Raw genomic sequence first — 19,947 nt, 5'->3', positions numbered from 1 at the left:
AGGTAAATTATGATTTATCACTTTCGATGCTGAACATATGATATCATACGACAAATGAACTGCGATTAGGCACAGATCCACATGTTTTTTTCTTCTTTGGCTGTCATTGGCTTCTACATTCAAAGTTTTAATTAACAGCCAACAAATTTTGCAGACTCATTAGAATCACCGCCATTGTTGTTCTACATTTATAGCATCACTTTAACATCTATTCGCCCAAAAACCACTACTTCATTAGGTTTTAAATTGATCCAATGATAAATTATGTAAAAAAAATTAATCATTTAATTTTTATAGTTTTCACTCCTTTAAAACTCAGTCATTAATTAAATTTTAATTTAGTACAACTCAATTATTATATCTTTAACTTAATTAAAATTCAGTCTCTGAACTTTGACCCAATACAGCTCAATTTTTATAGCTTTAATAATTTAAAATATTAGTCCTTATTTTTTTTTAGAAAATAAAATTATAAATACTAAAGTTATTTCTTAAAGTTTAGGAACCAATATTTTAAATTACTAAAACTATAAGAACTAATTTACACTAAGTTCAAGTTTTGAGACTAGGTTTTTTTTAATGATATAACTATCTGACTAGGTCAGATTTAAGCATTATCAGACTCAATTAAGGGTAGCTCTTTCAAAGACATTTTTTACATTTATAAGGATACAATCTCAAAATCCCATGTTTAAGTAGTTATATAATCCTTTTCATTAAGACTAACATCTATTGGTTAGGGATTGAATTTTAATTGAGTTAAAATTTTAGAGATTGAATTGTAATCAAGTGAAAATTTTAAAATTAAATTGCTATCAAGTCAAAATTATAAACATCGAATAATTAATTTCCCTTAAATTAAATGCACTCAAACCACTTTAATTGCCCCAACAAATCTAACATGATGTCTATAACCATGCTAAATCCCATCCACATCAACACAGCTTTCAGTACTGAGTGGGCCCAACATTCATTTAGAGTCATGTGAGTGAATGCAACTCCATGAAAGTTCTATCAGGCAGCTTCATTAAGTGGCAGTAGTTGAGCAAGTTCCTGATTCTTTTTACACTTGCTTGTCCTCATGATCAATCAGAGATCTCTCATCATCTCTATATATACCCACTTGTTGTTCTTCTTCTTCCCAAGGACTCTTCTCTCATATTATATTCCATACATATTGATCAGTGTTGGGTTTCAGCCATGGCCGCCACCATTGGGAAGCTTGAGGTTGAAATAGAGGTGAAGTCTAAAGCAGACAAGTTCTGGGAAACCATTAGGGACTCAACCACCATCTTCCCCAAAGCACTTCCACATGACTACAAGAGCATTGAGGTTCTTGAGGGCGATGGCAAAGCTCCTGGTTCTGTACGCCAGATTCTTTATGCTGAAGGTGCATTATATTCTTAATTTCTTCATACAATTGCTCAATTATAAACCCAAAGAATCATATTCTAGCTACTACCAATTTTCCTCTTATTTTTTTTATCTATAATTATCTGCTGTTAATATATACCAATTAATTTTTGTATTTGAGCATTATTAGGTCTTAAATAGGTTTGGAATAGCTCCATCAGCATGATTAGAGTCAATGACCCTGCTTAAGAATTGTTGAATCCATTTTAGTGTTGTTAAAAGTCAAAAGGCGCGCCCACGGTGCAAGGTTTGTAAAATATCTTGGGCACAAAGCTCTAAAAAGACACATGTTTGTGTGAAGCAAGATGCTACCATGTGAATACATAATGTATAGACAACAAATCAAAGATAAAATGACATATGTAGATTTACTTGACCTACATATAAATACTTTGAAAAATTGTGTTTTATGAAAAAAGAAACATAGATAAAAGTAACAACCATTTTATATATTATCAATAAAAACTATAAAAAATTGTGCAACTAGGCATGCCTGATTGCACTCTCCCTTTTGCTTGAGAAACGCATTCAAGACACCCATCAACTCTCTTCACACATAAGAGGTGATAAGATTGTTCGATGCATTGCCTCAATGCCCAAGGCACAAAGGCAAGCGTGTTCAATAGCATTGATCCATTTAATTTGACTCAACTATTGTTGATTATACATAGCATCTTTACAAATATCTAATAGTTGACATTATCAACTAATTCATATTTGAGAATTGTTTGATCCAAATTGAGTAACTCTTTTAGCGTGGTTTTTCATTGACAAGGTTTGAACCAACAATTTTGCTTAAGGAATCTTGAATCTAGGAGTTGATTGGCCATGGGAGACCAAAGTCTATTTTAAAATTTCTTACAAATGAAAAATAAAATAAAATTAACTTTTTCAAAGGTCCATTGAAGTGTCCCTCCTTTAAATCCATCCTATCATCTTGAATCCCTTCCATTCAACCCAACTATCGATAGTGGTAACTATTTCTCAATAATTGTTGATCCCCACATGAGTAATTTATTTTTTGTAGGTTCTCCAATAGTGAAGGTATCAAAAGAGAAGATTAATGCAGCTGATGATGCAAAAAAGACAGTGACATATAGTGTCATTGATGGTGACCTCCTCAAGTACTTCAAGAACTTCAAGGGGCACATCAGTGTCATACCAAAGGGAGAAGGAAGCCTTGTGAAGTGGTCATCTGAGTTTGAGAAGGCAAGTGCGGAGGTCCCTGACCCTCATGTCATTAAAGATTTTGCAGTCAAAAACTTTCAAGAGGTTGATGATTATATTCAGAAGGCATAGAGAATGAGTCACATGCAGCTGAATTTCTATTATACTCATATCAGAATGCATGTTTTAATAATAAACCCCCTTGGGGTATCATTTGATCCCATCAATCAATATATCTTATAATAGTATAATAACTACTGTTCTTTTACAGTTTCAGTTTAGTTTTGATTTGTGTGCTTCAAGATAGCCATAGCCTTGTGCTTTACTTATCTGTTGCCTCATCAATCAGTCAGCCTTTCTCTTTGTTGGTGTCATGATCTTGCTATTGATCAATTTGAGTTTGAGAATATATAGAGTATTGGCATATATTTGAGAATTATTTATGCTGCTCTCGATGTTCTTATGACTTGAACTAAGAGAAGTTTTTATCTATGATTTTTAATTTAATTAGTAAATAATGAATCTGAAGATGAATAAATAGTGTGGGGTATATGAAGACTGCTATGCATTTTGAAGCAGGGTTAACATAATTATTTGCCTCAACGTCCTGCTTGAGTTGCTGCTAGTAAGGATTTTCACACATGTGTTCCGTTTTTTTTTTTTTTCATTTAAAAAAGTCAAACCAAATCAATGATTCATCAAGGCATCAGACTTATTCGATTTTTGAATGGTTTAAATTTTAATCAAGTTTAAATGTTTTTTGATAAAATGCATAATAAATATATTTTTAACAATTAATTAGCATCTTCTAATTATTTAAAATCAATATACATTATCATTAAAACACGTAATTATAAACTTCAAAAATTATCATAAATAATTACAGAAATTATTTATTTAATTTTTAAACCTTAACTCAACCAAATTGATCGTTCTTCCAAAAAGAAAAATCAAACCTTATTTATAATAAAGTTTAATTGGTTTAAGTTAATTTGTTTCGGTATAATTGATTTGAATCGGTTTTAAAAACATTTAATTGCAAGTGAATCTCATTAAAAGTAAAAACTTATAAAAACTGAAATCACATGAAAAGTTCTGGTTATTTAACTGCGACCAAAAAAGAGTCTTCTGAAATCAACTAATACTACATTAACAAGTAATGTTATTTGCTCAAACTTGCATAATTATGTACATGATTCCACCTAAAAATAAACTTCTTGATTAATTATTTTGGTTCAAATATTTCGCGCAGTTCATTAACAATCAACAATAGTTCTTGCCCAGTTCTCGCTGCTATCAAGGCTGTCACTAAGATCTGCAACTAACACTGGCAGTCTATGAGCACCCCTTTATATAATTCCATCATCCCCAAATTAATTATCAATTACAAGATTTCAAAAGTACATTAAATTAGTTGTCTTTATCACCCAAGCACAGTCCATTTTCTTGTGAAAAGAGAATTTGAATTTCATACCATCTGCAGTTTGCAGATCCTCCGAAATTGTCTTCTGAACAATTCTTCACATAGTGTTTCCATATATAGATCTTCCAAAACTAAATTGTTACACAGGGGGAGGTAGGGGGGAGTGTGCGTGTAATAATGTGTACTCTCTCCGATCTTATTTATAAATTATTTTTATTAATCTCATCAATACCAATATAACAAAGGTACAAAGAATAAAATTTTATAAAATTACAAATATAATCCTCAAAAAATAAATAAACTATATAATATTATTTTTTTATTTCTCTCTCTCATATTTTTTAAGAATAATTTAGGTATTTTATTTAAAATAAAATATTAATATTAATTTAATAATTTATAAAGTGAATCACTTTATCTTTATAAAATGTGACCTATAAAATTAACAGGAGGGAATAAAGTGAAAAGTGAAGATGAGTCCTGATTCTTTACTTTTAACACATTCTATCACTTTTTTTTAATGGAAAATCATATAGAAGTCTTATATATGAATTTTAGTTTTTAAAAAATCTCATAAAATACATAAATAACCTTATATTGTCATGAACTTTAATTTTAAGGTACATCTATAGAAAATACCGTCCCTTAAAAAAAAAAAAAGTTATCTCCTCATCATCATTGGCACGGGTGACGCCACATTGGCTAGCCAATGTCTATTGCTAGAGCTATTTTCGCTAGTCACTAGAGTTCTGACATCAAGTACCATTGTAGATAATTTTTTATTTTCAAACAAGGGTATTTTGGTAAATATACACAAAATTAATTACAAATTTACGAGTAAAGTCAGCAATTCAAGAACATTTGTACATTCGATGGGACTTTTTAAAAATTAAAATCCAGATATATATATATATATATATATAGTACTTACGGATAATTTTGCCTTTCATTTAATCTATAACTAAAATCCATACATATATGTATATGGTACTTCGCAAGTTAGGTCTTGTTTTGCAGGAGAGGAGCACTGTGGCAGGATGAGTCCAAGTTATCAAACGTTGCTTCAACCTTCCTCTCTTCTTTACCTTTGCCCCACATCACAGCATAAAATCCCAACACAATTATAACTGCTCCCACCAAACTGCAATACATTCATTCAAAATATTTTACTATCAATAACACAATAAAAAAAATATAACTTTAAATTATTATATTTTACTCATATTTTATTATTAATTTTTGTATTTTTTTTCAGTATTTTACATCATACACTTTTATTTTTTATTATTTTATATCCCTTTAAAGTCCCTACACTTTGTTCATGAAAGAATTTAAAATAATAAAAAATAAAAGTATAAAAATTTAAAATATTAAAAAAAATTACAGAAATTAATAATAAAAAAAATAAGTAAAATGTAAAGATTTAAAGTTATATCTTTAAAAGAATAAACACGCATCGCTAGACTCAATTCAAGTAAAAAGATGTAAAGTTAATCACAACCAGACATGTTAAAAGAATACTTAATACACACACATATGTATATTAAGAAGATTGTATGAAAAACATAATTATTAGTCTTCATAATTTTATTGTGTTTTGTTTTTTATTTCTTAACTTTTTTGTTACATTAGACTCCTATAATTTTTTTTTCATCTGCAATATTAATCCTTCTATTTTTAATATGATTAGAGGGATGGCATTAATGATGTTAAATTTTTTGACATATTGTAATTAATGGTATTAAATCTTGTGCTGCATATTAAAATAAAAAAGAAAGAGACAGGACAATTATAAAATACAAAGAAATGAAGGGTAATTAGAAGATACTGAAGACCATACTTAATAACTATACGAAGCCAAAATAAGCTCCAATATCAACATTAACCAAAAGTAATAATCATTGGCTTTAGAGTTTAAAAAAAAACGGAGAGAGAGATTTTGGTGTTGCAATTGAAACCAAAGTAGAGGAAAAGAGACAAGTTCGAAATTTGTGAAAACAAATGAAATAAAAATGTAACCTCTGTTTGATGAGCAGAGTGAAATGATGTTATTAGTTGTACGTCAACTAATTTAATATAATTAGTGCTATATCATCATTTTTCAAGGCATATTTAAAAATAAAAGAACTAACATTACAAACAGAAGAAATTATAGAGACCTAGAGTAATGAAAAAAATAATACATGAACCAATAACAAAATATAATAAAATTATAGAGATCAATAATTGCTTTTTCTCAAGATAATATATGATATCACTAATAGGCTTTTGATCTTAATGGAAGAGACTATGGCTACTTAAGTATGAGATTTTGAGTTCAAGTTTCTATGAATCCAGATAGAAAGAGGGAGAGAGGGAGGAGAGAGAGAGAGAGAGAGTCACGTGCAAATTTTACCTTCCAAGGTGAAAATCATCTCCAAGAAAAAGTGCACCCATGATAACAGTGAAGATGATTCCTATAGGTTTGAACATTGTACAAAACAGAGGTCCAGCTTTCTGCACACACCATGTGCACAGAATGAAGCGGATCACTGTTGCAACCACTGCCTATGTGATGAACCACAAATTAGCATTCTGAATCAATAACAACACAAATTTTTTTATTTCTGGGTACCTTTATAACTGGCCGTCTCTTTTTCATCGCCATATATACTTTCTAATGAATCAAGTAAACTTTCAAATAGCCATCTCATCTCAAGAGTTAAGTGGAGGCATATTATTGAGAAATTGATCTCTTAACACACCATACTATCATATCACTTCTCACGGTGTAGTTTCAATTCTCATTGTTCATACAAGGACCTCGTTTAATGCTCTTTTATGCCATAAGGCTTGTGCTATGTGCTAGGATAAGTTTTTAGATTTCAACTCAACTAAACTATTTTACTTAAAAAGACTTACCTGGTGGAAAATGGAAACCAACCCCATATCAAGTCTTAATACCCATGCTGATGGATCTGTAACGACAATTAAGGCAAATATTGCAGACATAATTGTGGAAAAGAAAATCTGGAACAAGACTACCACCATTACTGGATGACTGGTGCCTGAAACATTTTGCAAAAGAAAAGTAGGAAAAAATCAATTCTCTCTGTACTTAGACACTCAACACTAGTATTGCTTACAGCTTCAAAGAAAGTGAATGATCCAACCTGATAGATGTACCAAAGTGAAGTCAAGAAAGAATCAGTAGCACAATAAAAGCCTCCCAGGACCCAGTTGGATTGTGCTGATGAGAAAAGATACATATAAGTAGAAACTGCAGAATGATTCTTGAAAATTGGTGGGCCTTTGTAGAATATCACAACAAATGCTCCACCAATTGATACTATAGTTCCTAACACTTTAGCTTGGCTTCTATATTCTCTGAAATCTACTACTTCCATCCTGAACCACCATTCAAAGTTGAGAGACTACAAGTTCAATTCACATGCTGCAAATTACAATATTAGGTTGTGTATAATACACAAAATCATTGTATTATTTACTGAGAGATGTGAAAACTTGTTAAAATAAAAGAAAAATATATTTATATGACCTTATAGTTTCTTTTAATTTTGAATTAGGTCTTGATAGTTCTTTTTTTTTAATTCAACTCTTATAGTTTGATTTATTAAATATGCTAATTTTTTAAGGTTAAAATGCTTAAATATTTTCTTTGAAAAACAAAATTAAGAAGTTTTATATTTTTTATTAAAAAATTATATAATTTTATATTTTTTCTCTGGATTTTTATGAAAAAAAGTTTCTTTTTGACCAATTTTTTATTAAAAAAGTTGTCCACAATCAATGCAATAAAGACATGCATAATTATTAATTCCCTTTTTTTTTGGAAGTAATCTTAATTGCACAACTTGTTCTCATCTGCCACCCGCCACGACTCCATATTACTTCTAGAGGATTCTTGAAAGTGAAATAATTACACTGCATGTCTTTTAAATTATGAAATAATTGTTTAGGCTCAGGGTTTCTCTTTACAAATAACATTTTTGTTGAAAAGATGAAAATGCCCCTAACTTTTAAGTATATATTTGTACATTTGCTAGTAGATGTTCTCATAAATAGGGGTTCACATATTCACATAAATAGGTTTATATATTCTCTAGCGTAAGTTCATACATTCACAACAATATATTTACATACTTATAGATACAGCTTCACATATTTATAACTATTTACAAATGTATGAGCTTATTGTTGTGAATTAATGAACGTCTGGTATTAAACATGTGAACATATATTTATGACAGGACATTGTTATCTTTTTAACAAAAATCGCACTTACAAAGAGGGCCTTTGGGCTTCTACAATTATTTCATACTGGAAAGGACTTGTAGTGTAATTAACAAATTATCTTACTTTTGAGGATCCTCAGGGTGATTGCCTCTTACTTATATGTGAATTTACATCGATGGTCCATCCAGCCAAAAAATGAGCAAAGAAAAGAAAAGGAAAAGAAAAAGGAAAACGAAAAAATCAAGTGGGAATGAATGCTGGTGAACTTTTCCCAATTAACAAAAACTTATAATACAGAAGTGAGGGTCATTTTTGTTATTAAAGTATATAAAAAGATTATAAATGATTCTAAATTTAATTATAAATTAATTTTTTAATTTTAAATATTTTTTCTGTCATCATTTTGAGTCTTTAACATTAAAAACACTTAACATTCATCAGTTATTAATAGATTCCACTATTTTTTAATATTTTTATTAGATTAAGAGTCATTTTTGTTCCTTAATTTCTATTCAAAAAGTAATTTTTAACTTTTAACTTAAATATTTTATAATAAAAAATAAAAATAATGTAGGGCTTAACTGATCAACTAACGGTAAAAAAAATAATAGAATGATAACAAAAAAATTTTAAAATTAAAAAATAAAATTGAATCAATTAAATTTAGAATCACTTGTAATGTATAATTTTAAAAATAAAAAACGGCGCCCTATAATCTAACATCTTGCTTTTGAAACCACGTGAGAAGCATTTTTCATCCATGGAATCTGACATTGGAATCAATCAAATCACTGTTGCATCATCAACATAAAGTCATCCAAAAATAGATAGATGATTTTTAACTATTTACTGTAAGAAATAACATTTCCTTCTAATTTTGCTTAAAAAAATTGTTCAGTGATACTCCATCTCTCTAAGTCCAACATCAAGAAAGTTGGACTATTATTTTTGAAAAATCACAAGCAATGGTGAGTCCCCAAGAAAAAAAAAAAAAACAGAACCTGAAAATGAGAGCAAGCACAAAAGTGAAAGCAGGAACGAGGTTGAACAGAGCAGTGGCCAGAGTCGGTGAGCTTAAATCTATGCCAACATAAGCCAGTATAGTCGCTGAAAATCTGCATTGTTAAGTAACTATTTCTATCAAAGCATTAGAAGAAAAATACAGTAAAAAAAAATCAATAAGACAGAAAAATCAAACTGTTAAAAAGAAAAAAAAAAAACAGAGAGAGAGAGAGAGAAAGAGGCTGGAAATACTGTGAACTGTATTGTGTTCATTCATGGAAAAGGAACCTCTCTACTTGTTTCCTTTCATTTCTTTCCAGTTCCCTCATTTCAATCACACATACTATTTTATTAGTAGTGGTTGAGATGGGAGGAGTGGAGGAAAATGTAAAAAAAAAAGTGAAAAGACTCTTGATCCGTTTATCAATTCAGCATAGAAGAGTTTATATACATAAAGAAGAAAAAATAAGACAGCCTAAAAATAAATATAAAATCAAAGGACTGAACCACTATACAAAAATCTCATTGTGGTTTTAAGAAAAATGAATCCCCTCCCAAAAACTTGAAAATTTTGGAGAACAGAAGTAAGTCTAGAGTGATTCTCAAAATCCCTAGATTAAAATTTAAGAGTAATTTTCAGAAAAGCAAATTACTAATAAGTGCAATCCCAAATCAAATCATTAAAGTAAACATAAAACACAATAAGATAAAAATAGTGAAAGAAAAGGGGAAGGCTAGAGCTAGAGGTCTGGACAACCCTCAAAAGCTTAATTAACTTGGCTTTGCAATCACCTCAACAGCTTGATTACCTTAAACTTTTTAATAATCATAATAAATACAATGACTGCATATTGGGGGAAAAAAAATAGAAAACCACCCTAAACACCCCCCACCCAAAAAAAAAAAAAAAAGAGCAGCACATTATGAAGCAAGGTACGAACCCAAACAGGGCAAGCAAGAAGAATCTGCAGATGGAGGGAAAGGTAAGAGGCGGAGGCTGAGACCTGAGAAAGAAGAAAAAAGAAACAGCACTGTTAGATTAAAGCCCTCATGGTTGAAACCAAACAAGGAAGTTGAAAGAAATGAAAGAGAGAGGAAGGGAAAGAAAAATCCGAACCTGCGGAAAAGGAAAATGAAGGGAACGAGGAGGAGGAAGGAGAGAGCATAGGAGTAGAAAATCAAGACGTACTTGTCAATGCCGCCATTCATTGCAATTTTAATTACCACTTGGCTGCCTGTTTGGCTCAGAATTGCTATCACCATTCCCAGAAAAGGCATTACCTTTCCCATTCTCTGCCTTTGCCTTTGCTCCCTTCCCAAACAATAACACTCGCAGCAGGCCCTGTTTCGTGCTTTGTAGTCTGTGTCTTGTCAATGGGAAATTGACATTGGAACTTATTCTTCCTTCACTCTCAGAAATTACATAGAAAGACCAAAATTTGTGTTGGAATTATTATTTTTTTTAATGAAAATATTACATTCACGTCTCAAATTTTTTTCAGCTTATTTGCAACTCAAATTTTAATATGTACAAATTAAACTTCAGAATTTACAAGTACTTGAAACTTATAGATACTTAATTTTTTTATATGGAACATCCATGTAATTCTCTTTTTTTAATTTAGGAAAGTGGCAAATTTTTGCTCCATCTTCCCTTAAGTTGTATTTGGATGAGTGAATTTAGTTTGAAAATTTAAATTTAAAATTTCATATTTAAAATTTATAGATTCTAAACTCTTTATTTAAATAGTATAAAAAATTTTAAATTATAATAGTAAAATCTTTTGCTTGGACTTTAAGTAAAATTTTATATTTTATATTTTATGTTTAAATTTAAAAGCAACTTGGACATTATTAGCATTTTGATCCTAGTCAAAATTGGCAGTCTAGATGGTCGACTTCCACCGAAACCAAACCACTAGTGCCTATTGGAATCAAACGATAGACTTCCACCAAGATCGTACCACTAATGATGAATGGGATTAGATGACCAACTTCCATCAAGACTGGACAATAAGCCCTTGCACTCTGATCTTGGTGGAAGTTGATCATGTAGTCTCGATCATTGCTTACACCTTTATCCTAGTCAATGCTAGTGATCTTTGTCTCAATAGAAGTCGACTGTCCTATCTTAGTCAACACTGTTGGTCTAGTATTGATCAAGGTTGCTAGTCTAATACTAGTCAAAGTCATCAATCTCGATCATAGTGGGATCTTATCATAAAATCCCAGTCGTAGGCAGCTATTTAGTCTTGGTCAATGCTAATAGTATTGTCTTCGTCTTCATCGATGATCTTGTCTAGGTCAGTGCTGATTGTCAGGTTTGATGGAAGCAGGCTATGCGATCTTAGTTGTCACTTGCACTTCGGTCTTGATCAACTCCAACAGTTAGGTAAAAGTTAGTCATATGGTCCTAGTCATCACTTGTTCTTCGATCCAAGTTGGCACTAGTGGTTTGATCTTAATGGAAGTCAGTCATTTGATTTTGTCATCGCCTACACTTTGATCCCAATCTTTGTTGGAAATTTGGCCTTGGTAGAAGTTAGCCGTTTGGTCCTGTTGATGTAGGTGGTTCAGTCTTGATAGAAATTAGCCATCCAATCCTTGTTGGTGTCGATCGTCCTGTCTGGGTCGATGGCAACGACCTAGTCTTGGTTGGCAATGATTGCGATCCAATCCTGATCATCGCTGGTAATCTAGTCCTATTTAACACTATCAATAGGTTAGTCAAATTACAAAAAAGTTGAGGTAGGGTTTGAACTAATAGGAGTTTACAAAAGATTTTAAATTACAAAGAGATTGAGATAAAATTTGAATTTGGATTTGAATCAAATCCAATTCATACATTTTTAATTACTCAAATAATAAATTTGGCACAAATCCAAATCTCTATCCATCTAGACATAGCAATACACTTTTTAAGTACCATTTTCTCTAATAATCAACTTTGATTTTTTTTGTAATAATAAAAAATCAAAGCACTCAAAAAATGAAAAGATAAGCATGGAAAAAGCTGTATATGACTAACAAAAGGATTAAAGACAATTCTACCCTTAAGCCATATATCTATGTTTTTTTGAAATTTTAAACTTATTTTTGATATAATATTCTCTTTCGGCTTTTTAAAACAATATAATATTGCATCTATTATTAACAAATATTAATTTTAATCATTAGTTGATAAAAAATTATACAAAATGCCTTCAAAAACTACAAAAATGACACAAAAACATTATAAATAAAGACCCAATAATTATTAAAAAGGGTCAATAAATTTTTCTTGATTATTTTTTATAATTTTTTATCAACTAATGGTCAAAACTAATGTTTATTAATAGCAGGAAAACATTACAATATTTGAAATTTTAAAAATAAATATTGTACTAAAAATGAGTTTAAAATTTCAGATAATTATGCACTTATAGTTTAAAATTAATTTGTCATTTAAGCCTAGAAAAAGGGATTGAATTAAAACAACAAAGAAGAAAAAATTAATTTTAACTAAAGAACTGGGTTATTAAAAATACTAAAGAACTTGGTTTCCTTTTGAAAATTAAGAAAAAATCAGGAGCCCTGAGTGTTGTTTTTATAGGACTTTCAAATGTCATTTTCCCCATCTTGATAAAAACCAAGAGGGCTCATAGGGCATCGAATTCCATTCATAATTTATATATATATATATATATATATAGAATTACAAATAGGTGGCAACTGAGAAAATTATTTTTCAGTTTTATTTACAAGTCAAGTAATGACAAATAGTAAAGACTTGTCTGTAATTAATTTTTTTAGTTAAAATTTACGAATATATGTAATTCTTCCTTGATATATATACACTCTGTAATAATTACTCCCCCCTGTTGTTGGGATATTTTAAACAGTTTCACATATTTAAAATTATTATTATTTTTTGATTTAATTTTTATTTTTAAAATATTAAAATATCCCTTGCAATGCCCGGCACATGCAAGGTGATTTAAAAGGATTGCTTTTTGGTGGGCCCACCTATCCTGTTCTATTGAGTGGATAGCCACGCACGCTTGAACACCCATCCCAATCTTTGTCAGTTTTGATCTGAGCTTATCTACAGTCCGAGTGGCCCTTCGCTAAACATTTAGGGTACAAGTTTGCTTTATAAATTTTCAGGTCTTATCTGTGACGAATTTTACTCGTGAAAAACGTAACTCTATGATTTGTCTTGTAAGTAGTGCCCGTTTGGATAAGGAAAAAACGCGCGTTTTGAACTCAAAATTAATTTTTTCTGTCAATCTATCCAAACAGTCGAAAATGAGCAAAAATCGATTCTGGGCCAAAACGCGCGTTTTTCCCGAAGCTCCCTTCGTTCATTTTGTGCCAAAAGTTTGTCAAAAACGTTGGGGAAAATTACAAAAACAGGCCCAAGAAAAAATTACAAAGAAAGCACATAATTTAATAAAAATAAAATTAAACTCTCTTCTTTTTCTTTTTTTTTTCCTTAATAAAATTTAAATTTTATATATTTAAAAAATTAATATTTGATATTTAAAAATTAAATTATATAGTTAAAAATTAATTTTGATTAAATTATCCAAATATCTTCAATTCTGTTAAAATCAATTTTAAAAAAACAGTATCCAAACAGATTACGTTATAACATAATCAATTATGATTAAAATCTACCACTTAATCAATTATTTTCATAATCTATTATACCCAACTGAAATCCAAACAGACCGTAAATGGCTGAGTTTGGATTGGATTTTCAATATTTATAAGTGGGACCAACCTACTTGAGGTAGGTATGACTTTTACAATGCAAACCTTTAAAAAAAAAAAAGTAGAATTGGTGAGTTGGGTTTTCTTGAAACCTATTTAAAATATGGTTTTAGGTTAAAAAAAAATATTTACATAAATACTTATAAATCACCTACTTAAAAAAAATTTTATATTGATAGCAAGATTTAATTAAATTAATTTTTATTTTTATAATATTTCTATGAAAAGAATGTGTGTGACACTATGGCACTATAGATATATTTTTTTTTTAAAAAAAGATAACTTTTAATTCAATCTTAGACATGACTTAATTTCTATAATTCTTTAATTATAAACAAGTCAATTTTTTATAATTTTTTAAATGCTTTAAAATCATTGTAGAATTTTTATTTTCAATGTTTTAAAATTTTAATTTGTCAATTCAAGCAATTAAAACGAGAACCCACTTGCCCCAAGTGGTAAGGGGGAAGTGTGTGTGAGTCATCCTTTCTTTTTCCCTTTTGAGGAGGGTTTAGGATAGGATAAGCCAAAAAGAAACAAAAAAAAGAAGAAGAAGAAGAAAAGAAAAAGCGCGGGAACTGACTCTTGATCTTAATTGGGACAAACCCTATAACTAGTCAGAACCAAAGCAGTTCCCATGATATGAACTTGACTAATTTAAAAAAGTGAAAATTTAAAAAGAAAAGCAACAGAGTCAAAATATCAAGATAAATAAATTAAAGTTTAGCCAATGGCCAAAAAATTCAGGAGCCCTGAGCGTTGCTTTTGACAATGCATACTTGTTTTTATATAATAGAATATGTGAGTTGGGTTTTCCTAAAACTTACCTAAGGCATATTTTCAGATTTAAAAAATATTTATAAAAACACTTATAAATTACTTACTAACAAAAATTTTATATCAACAATGAGATTTAGCTAGACTAATTTTTATAATGTTTTTAATCTAAAAAAAAACTCTGAAAAGAATGTGTGACACAGTGACTACATTATCAATATAATTTTTTCAAGAAAAACTTAACTTTTTATTCTTAAACTTTTAATTCAATTTTAGACTTGACTCACCTCCTATTATTCTTTAATTTTAAACAAGTCAATTTTTATAATTTTTTTTAACGTTTGTAAAATCATTGTAGATTTTTTTTCAATGTTTTAAAAATTCGATTTGTCAATTCAAGCAATTAAAATGAGAATAGGCTCTTGACCTTAGTTGGGACAAACCCTATAACTAGTCAGAACCAAACCAGTTCCCGTGATACGAACTTGACTAATTAAAAAAAGTGAAAATTTAAAAAGAAAAGCAAAAGAGTCAAAAATATCAAAATAAATAAATTAAAGCTTAGCCAATAGTTGCAATTTTCCCACTACAATTGACAACTCAACCACACACAGCACTTCTATGAATGGGTTCTATCACCGCTTGGCTTTTATAGAACAAGGGGTCCCACCCCTTGGTTCACCTTTGTCTATGTGGAGATTTTAGAATATTAGCCGTTCTCATTCTCATGTTGCTCTGTCTTTTCTTTTTATTTTTTATTTTTTGGTTTCCTGTGAGTTTTCCTAATTTAATTTGTTTAAATTAAATATATTTAATCTTTACACTTTCAATTATCTATCTATATTTTTGTTTCAAAAGTTCTCTTTTTAATTTAGTCTTAATTTAACCCTTGCAAAAATGCATGATGCTTTATCATTTTCTTTATATAATAAATGTACATCTTTGCGTATCAGACAATTTTAGGGCTTGTTTGGTTTGTTGGAATGAAGGGGTATGGAATTGAAATTGGTGTTAGAATTGGAAAAAGTGCTTGTTTGGTAGTATGGATTATGTAACACCCTCAATTATTAAATACAATAAGCTCATAATTTAACAAAATGTTTCATTTAATCATAAGTGGGCTTCGGATATTTGAGGCCCAACTACATTCACAACGAAGCCCAACTAGTACAATGAATTAACCAATTAGATACTTCATATAAAATGCTGAACTGACCGACATGATGAAAACTCCCCATGGAGGATTGCAACGTCACGTTCAATCATACATTTAGATAAACATGCTTTCGCCGGATTGGTTTACTTATCAAGCGGGTTATAACTATTTCCATGCTAAGATTATTGAGAAGCCTTGCTAAGGTGTAGGGAATTGCATCAACTTTCTCATGGCCTTCTTTCTTTTCTTTTTCTTTTTTTTTTTTTTTGACATTATTTGGATGAGTTGAATTTTGAAAACTCACTAAAACATGACATGTCTTCAAATTCAAAGAGCACTAACAAATATACTTACAAATCATCCACTAATAATATTTTCACTTTGGTAGCAAGATTTGAACCTATAATTTTATGAATTATGGGCCAAATGTTTTATCGATTGAATCAAATTTTATTCATTTCTGGTGGCCTTGTTCATTCCAAAAAGATGCTGCAAGTTGATATTCCATTTCAATGAAACCCACAATAGTTGGCCAAAAAAAAAAAAAAAAAACTCCGAATGAGAACATAGTGGGTTGAGGCATCTAAGCGAAACATGGAACAAATTAACAAAATCTGCAAAGCAATGCCAAACTTCAAATACCAAAAAATCAAAAAAACAGAAAACAGAGAGCAAAAACAAAACAACATAACTTATGGGGAAAATCACTATTAGGGGCCCCACAATTATTCTAAATACCCAAAAGTTCCAGCAAATCCATAAATAGCTGCCAAATTTCTTGGGACTTATGTATAAATAAGATTGAAGTGCCAATGACCAAAATGCCCATAGTTCTCTAATTGATTAACTGGAACTTCATAAAAGACTAAGAGGCTGTCTCGAGTCCAAATACCTTAACCATTGCCCACTCCTCCTACACGACCTACATCAAGAACAACATCACCACCCTGAGCGACTTTCTCTAATAGTGAATAAAATTGTTGTGTAATAGCAAGATGAGGTGATAGAAAGTATAAAATATGAAGTGGTTGGTTTAGAATTAGCATGATTTTGAACTATGAATCTCTCTTTTCTCTAAAATGGCGTTTGTAATTGTTTGCACGAGATGAGTTAGATGTGATCAAGAACAAAGTCAAAGTCACACATAGCATAGGATTACAAGATAGGCTTTTAACAGCGGATAAAAAATACTTTTAATTGTGATTATAAAATTGCTGTTGTTTTAAGAGATGTTAAAAATTTGTTACTTTTAACAGCGATTATCCAACCGATTTTGAAAATAAACTTTCAACAACATTTCCAAGTCTGCTATTGAAAGTTGCCTATTGTTTAAATTCTTTTTTTTTAAAAAAAGAGGGACTTTTAATAGCAGGTGTCATGATAACCATTGTTAAAAGTTGATTTTTTTAAAAAAATTGAATTTGTTTCTACTTATTTCCCTAATTCTTGCAAATGAAAATGTTCTATATAATTTATTGCCAGCCAGCCAGTTCCAATACATTTAAACTATTCAAATTTCAATATAAAATTTTTTAGAAATTACATAAAACTCAAAATTGTCTATACAATTTCCTAAAAAACTATTCAAACCTCACATACTATCTAAAAAATATTGTGCTCAGTGTGTGAGGATGTCATCAACCTCATCCTTGAAAAATGAATCCGTAATGTCAAACATCTAAATTAAAGTATAAAATTACAATTAAAACATTAACTAACTAATTCAAATAACAATAGAATTAGTTTTTCAAAATTATATTCATTTCATTAGTCAATTCAGTCATTCCCAATGTGATTATATTGAGCATGTGCCTCATCATGTATATGCCACACACATTAGTCTTTTGAGGTTGCCTATGACTTTATATGAAAACATAGATATTTATATATATAAGAAATTGGCAATGAATCTTAATAATTGAATATGTTAATAAAGTGTTAGTTTCACTTACCTTTGGCTTGATCCACATAGGATCCTTGAGTTCATGTGCGTGTTTTTTTAAGACCATTATTTGGTATGTTTTCATTGCCCTATGATCAACATCACGAAATTTGTAACTAATATATCCATAAAAAATTGAATTGAATAGTTCTTGTATAAGTACATCTATGAATCAATCGTCTTATTTATATCCTTATTTGGTTAATAATGGAGGGAGCATAAGAAGAGGACTGTGTTACTTTTCAATGAAAGAATAATTAGTTACCAATTGTCCCTAAAAAATAGGGTGAGTTAGAAGAAATTCACATTTAACAAAAAAACATCAATTGAAAATTGATCCTTATAAGTGCATGTATGGAGCCACGAAAACATTCTTTTTAACTTCACATATTCTTTGTAGGAAGCTAGGGGAAAGGGGAGGTTGAGCGAAGAAGGGGAGGAAGGTGGAAGGGGTTGAGACGACAAGGAGTTGGGGGAGGGGGCCGAGATGGGGGGAGTTTGGGGGAGGGAGCTGAGATTGAGGAAGGGAAATGGGAGGAGGGGGCATGACAGAGGGAGGCAAGGGAGATGGGGCCGAGACGATTTAGATAGATGGAGAGAGAGGGTCGCCCTAGAGAAGACAAAGTAAGGGGAGGTGCAAGTATTTTTATATTTTTAAATACATTCAACAGCGAGTGCCATGTCACTAGCTGTTGAAAGACTTTCAACAGCAAGTGACGTGGCACTCGTTGTTAAAAGTGTAATATTTTATTTTTACATTTTTAAAACTTTTAACATCAGGTTAATTGACACCTGATGTTAAAAGTATTTTCTACAATGATTTAATTTGAACCCAGTGTTGAAAGTCCAACAGTGATAATGAATATTACAAAAATGCCACCGCCTCCACTTTTAATAGTGGGTGCCTTCGAATTGATGTGAAAAGTCCCCTGTAAAAGATAAATTCTGCACTAGTGACATGGCATTAATGTGTGGGCCATAATATAACTTAATGGTCAACAATGGGATCTCTTAAAGGAGGGCAAAATCATAATGGACAACAATGGAATTTCTTAAAGAAGGGCAAAATCATACCCCTTTTTAAAAGGAAGAATGACAAGTAAGGACCCTATAAGAATATTAATGTTAAATTAAGATTTTTTGACATTGATGTTTTCAAATTTAGTACTTCTTTATCCATATTTCAATATCAATAGTCTTAGTTTGGCATTAATTTTCTTACAAGGTCCTTACTTGTCATTCTCCCTTTTAAAAATATTGTGGCGACATTGCACCAAAACATATTTTAAGATACCAATTGCACTGTGGAAACTTTGAAAGTATATTTATACATTAACCTAAATTATATATATATATATATATATATTGTCATTATTAGCTTACATTAGATGCCACATAAGCTATTATGTGTCCTTTTTTAATATGACATGACAACTTTTATTAGTAAGATAATTAAGAAATAATAGTAGAAGAGTCTACAGTTAAAAAAAAAGGTTAGGAGGTTAATTTTAAACTTTTAAAGGCAATGGGTTTTGTGCAATTGACTCAAAGTTCAAGAAAGTTTTATATATTTTATCCTTATTTTGTTTTGTGTTGAAATTTTTAAGTAATTTTAATATTATCAATGTATCATTCCTCATATAAATTAAACAAAATTACTTCATACACTTCATGACAAAAAAATCCAAGACACCTAGCTATTGTATCACTTCATACCAAAGAAGGCAGGCACAACTTGAGAGATTGAGAGTACAATGTGTAGTAGAGACGGTGAGGATGGTGGTGGAGGTCAAGGTGGTAGAGGGAAAGAGGGAATTGGCTGTACTGTTATGGATTGATATTCTCTAGTCAATAGGTTTTTGCTAATGGGAGGAAAAATGGAGTTGAGAATAAGAAACAAGGAGTAGGTGATGAAAGGAGACCGAATATGGTGAACCTAAAGGCTAATGTCTTATATAGGGACTTTCTTCTTAACCTAAACTCTTCATGTTTCTTATCTTATAATGAAGAGAATGATGACATTATGAATGGTTGGAAATGGTATTTTATGAAGCTTAATAATTAATACTGTATTAA

General features: G+C 30.3%; 2 protein-coding genes across 2 annotated transcripts; one reads left to right on the top strand and one right to left on the bottom strand.

Moving 5' to 3' along the window:
* Positions 1–1,132: 1,132 nt before the first annotated feature.
* LOC129295041 (MLP-like protein 423) lies at positions 1,133–3,019 on the top strand. Its single transcript, XM_054933522.1, has 2 exons — positions 1,133–1,390; positions 2,441–3,019. Exons 1-2 carry the CDS (start codon positions 1,201–1,203, stop codon positions 2,710–2,712), a joined length of 462 nt encoding a protein of 153 aa, XP_054789497.1. The 5' UTR covers positions 1,133–1,200; the 3' UTR covers positions 2,713–3,019.
* A 1,911-nt stretch (positions 3,020–4,930) lies between these two features.
* Positions 4,931–10,605, bottom strand: LOC129295038 (WAT1-related protein At5g40240-like). Its single transcript, XM_054933517.1, has 7 exons — positions 10,359–10,605; positions 10,183–10,245; positions 9,241–9,354; positions 7,125–7,390; positions 6,905–7,035; positions 6,399–6,550; positions 4,931–5,144 (listed from the first exon to the last, which is right to left on the bottom strand). Exons 1-7 carry the CDS (start codon positions 10,529–10,531, stop codon positions 5,003–5,005), a joined length of 1,041 nt encoding a protein of 346 aa, XP_054789492.1. The 5' UTR covers positions 10,532–10,605; the 3' UTR covers positions 4,931–5,002.
* Between the last annotated feature and the right edge of the window lie 9,342 nt (positions 10,606–19,947).

This window comes from Prosopis cineraria, unplaced genomic scaffold (genome assembly GCF_029017545.1).
Source record: "Prosopis cineraria cultivar Desert tree isolate PC_DT_omini unplaced genomic scaffold, ASM2901754v1 PC37, whole genome shotgun sequence".
NCBI classification, from domain to species: Eukaryota; Viridiplantae; Streptophyta; class Magnoliopsida; order Fabales; family Fabaceae; genus Prosopis; species Prosopis cineraria.
This window is presented reverse-complemented; position numbering and strand designations above follow the sequence as displayed.

Coding starts and splice junctions, on each gene's coding strand:
- LOC129295038 (XM_054933517.1), bottom strand. CDS start 10,531: ATGGGAAAGGTAATGCCTTTTCTGGGAATGGTGATAGCAATTCTGAGC. Junction 9,355..10,182: donor TTCTTGCTTGCCCTGTTTGG/GTTCGTACCTTG, acceptor TTAACAATGCAG/ATTTTCAGCGACTATACTGG. Junction 7,036..7,124: donor CACTTTCTTTGAAGCTGTAA/GCAATACTAGTG, acceptor CCAGTCATCCAG/TAATGGTGGTAGTCTTGTTC.
- LOC129295041 (XM_054933522.1), top strand. CDS start 1,201: ATGGCCGCCACCATTGGGAAGCTTGAGGTTGAAATAGAGGTGAAGTCT. Junction 1,391..2,440: donor CCAGATTCTTTATGCTGAAG/GTGCATTATATT, acceptor TATTTTTTGTAG/GTTCTCCAATAGTGAAGGTA.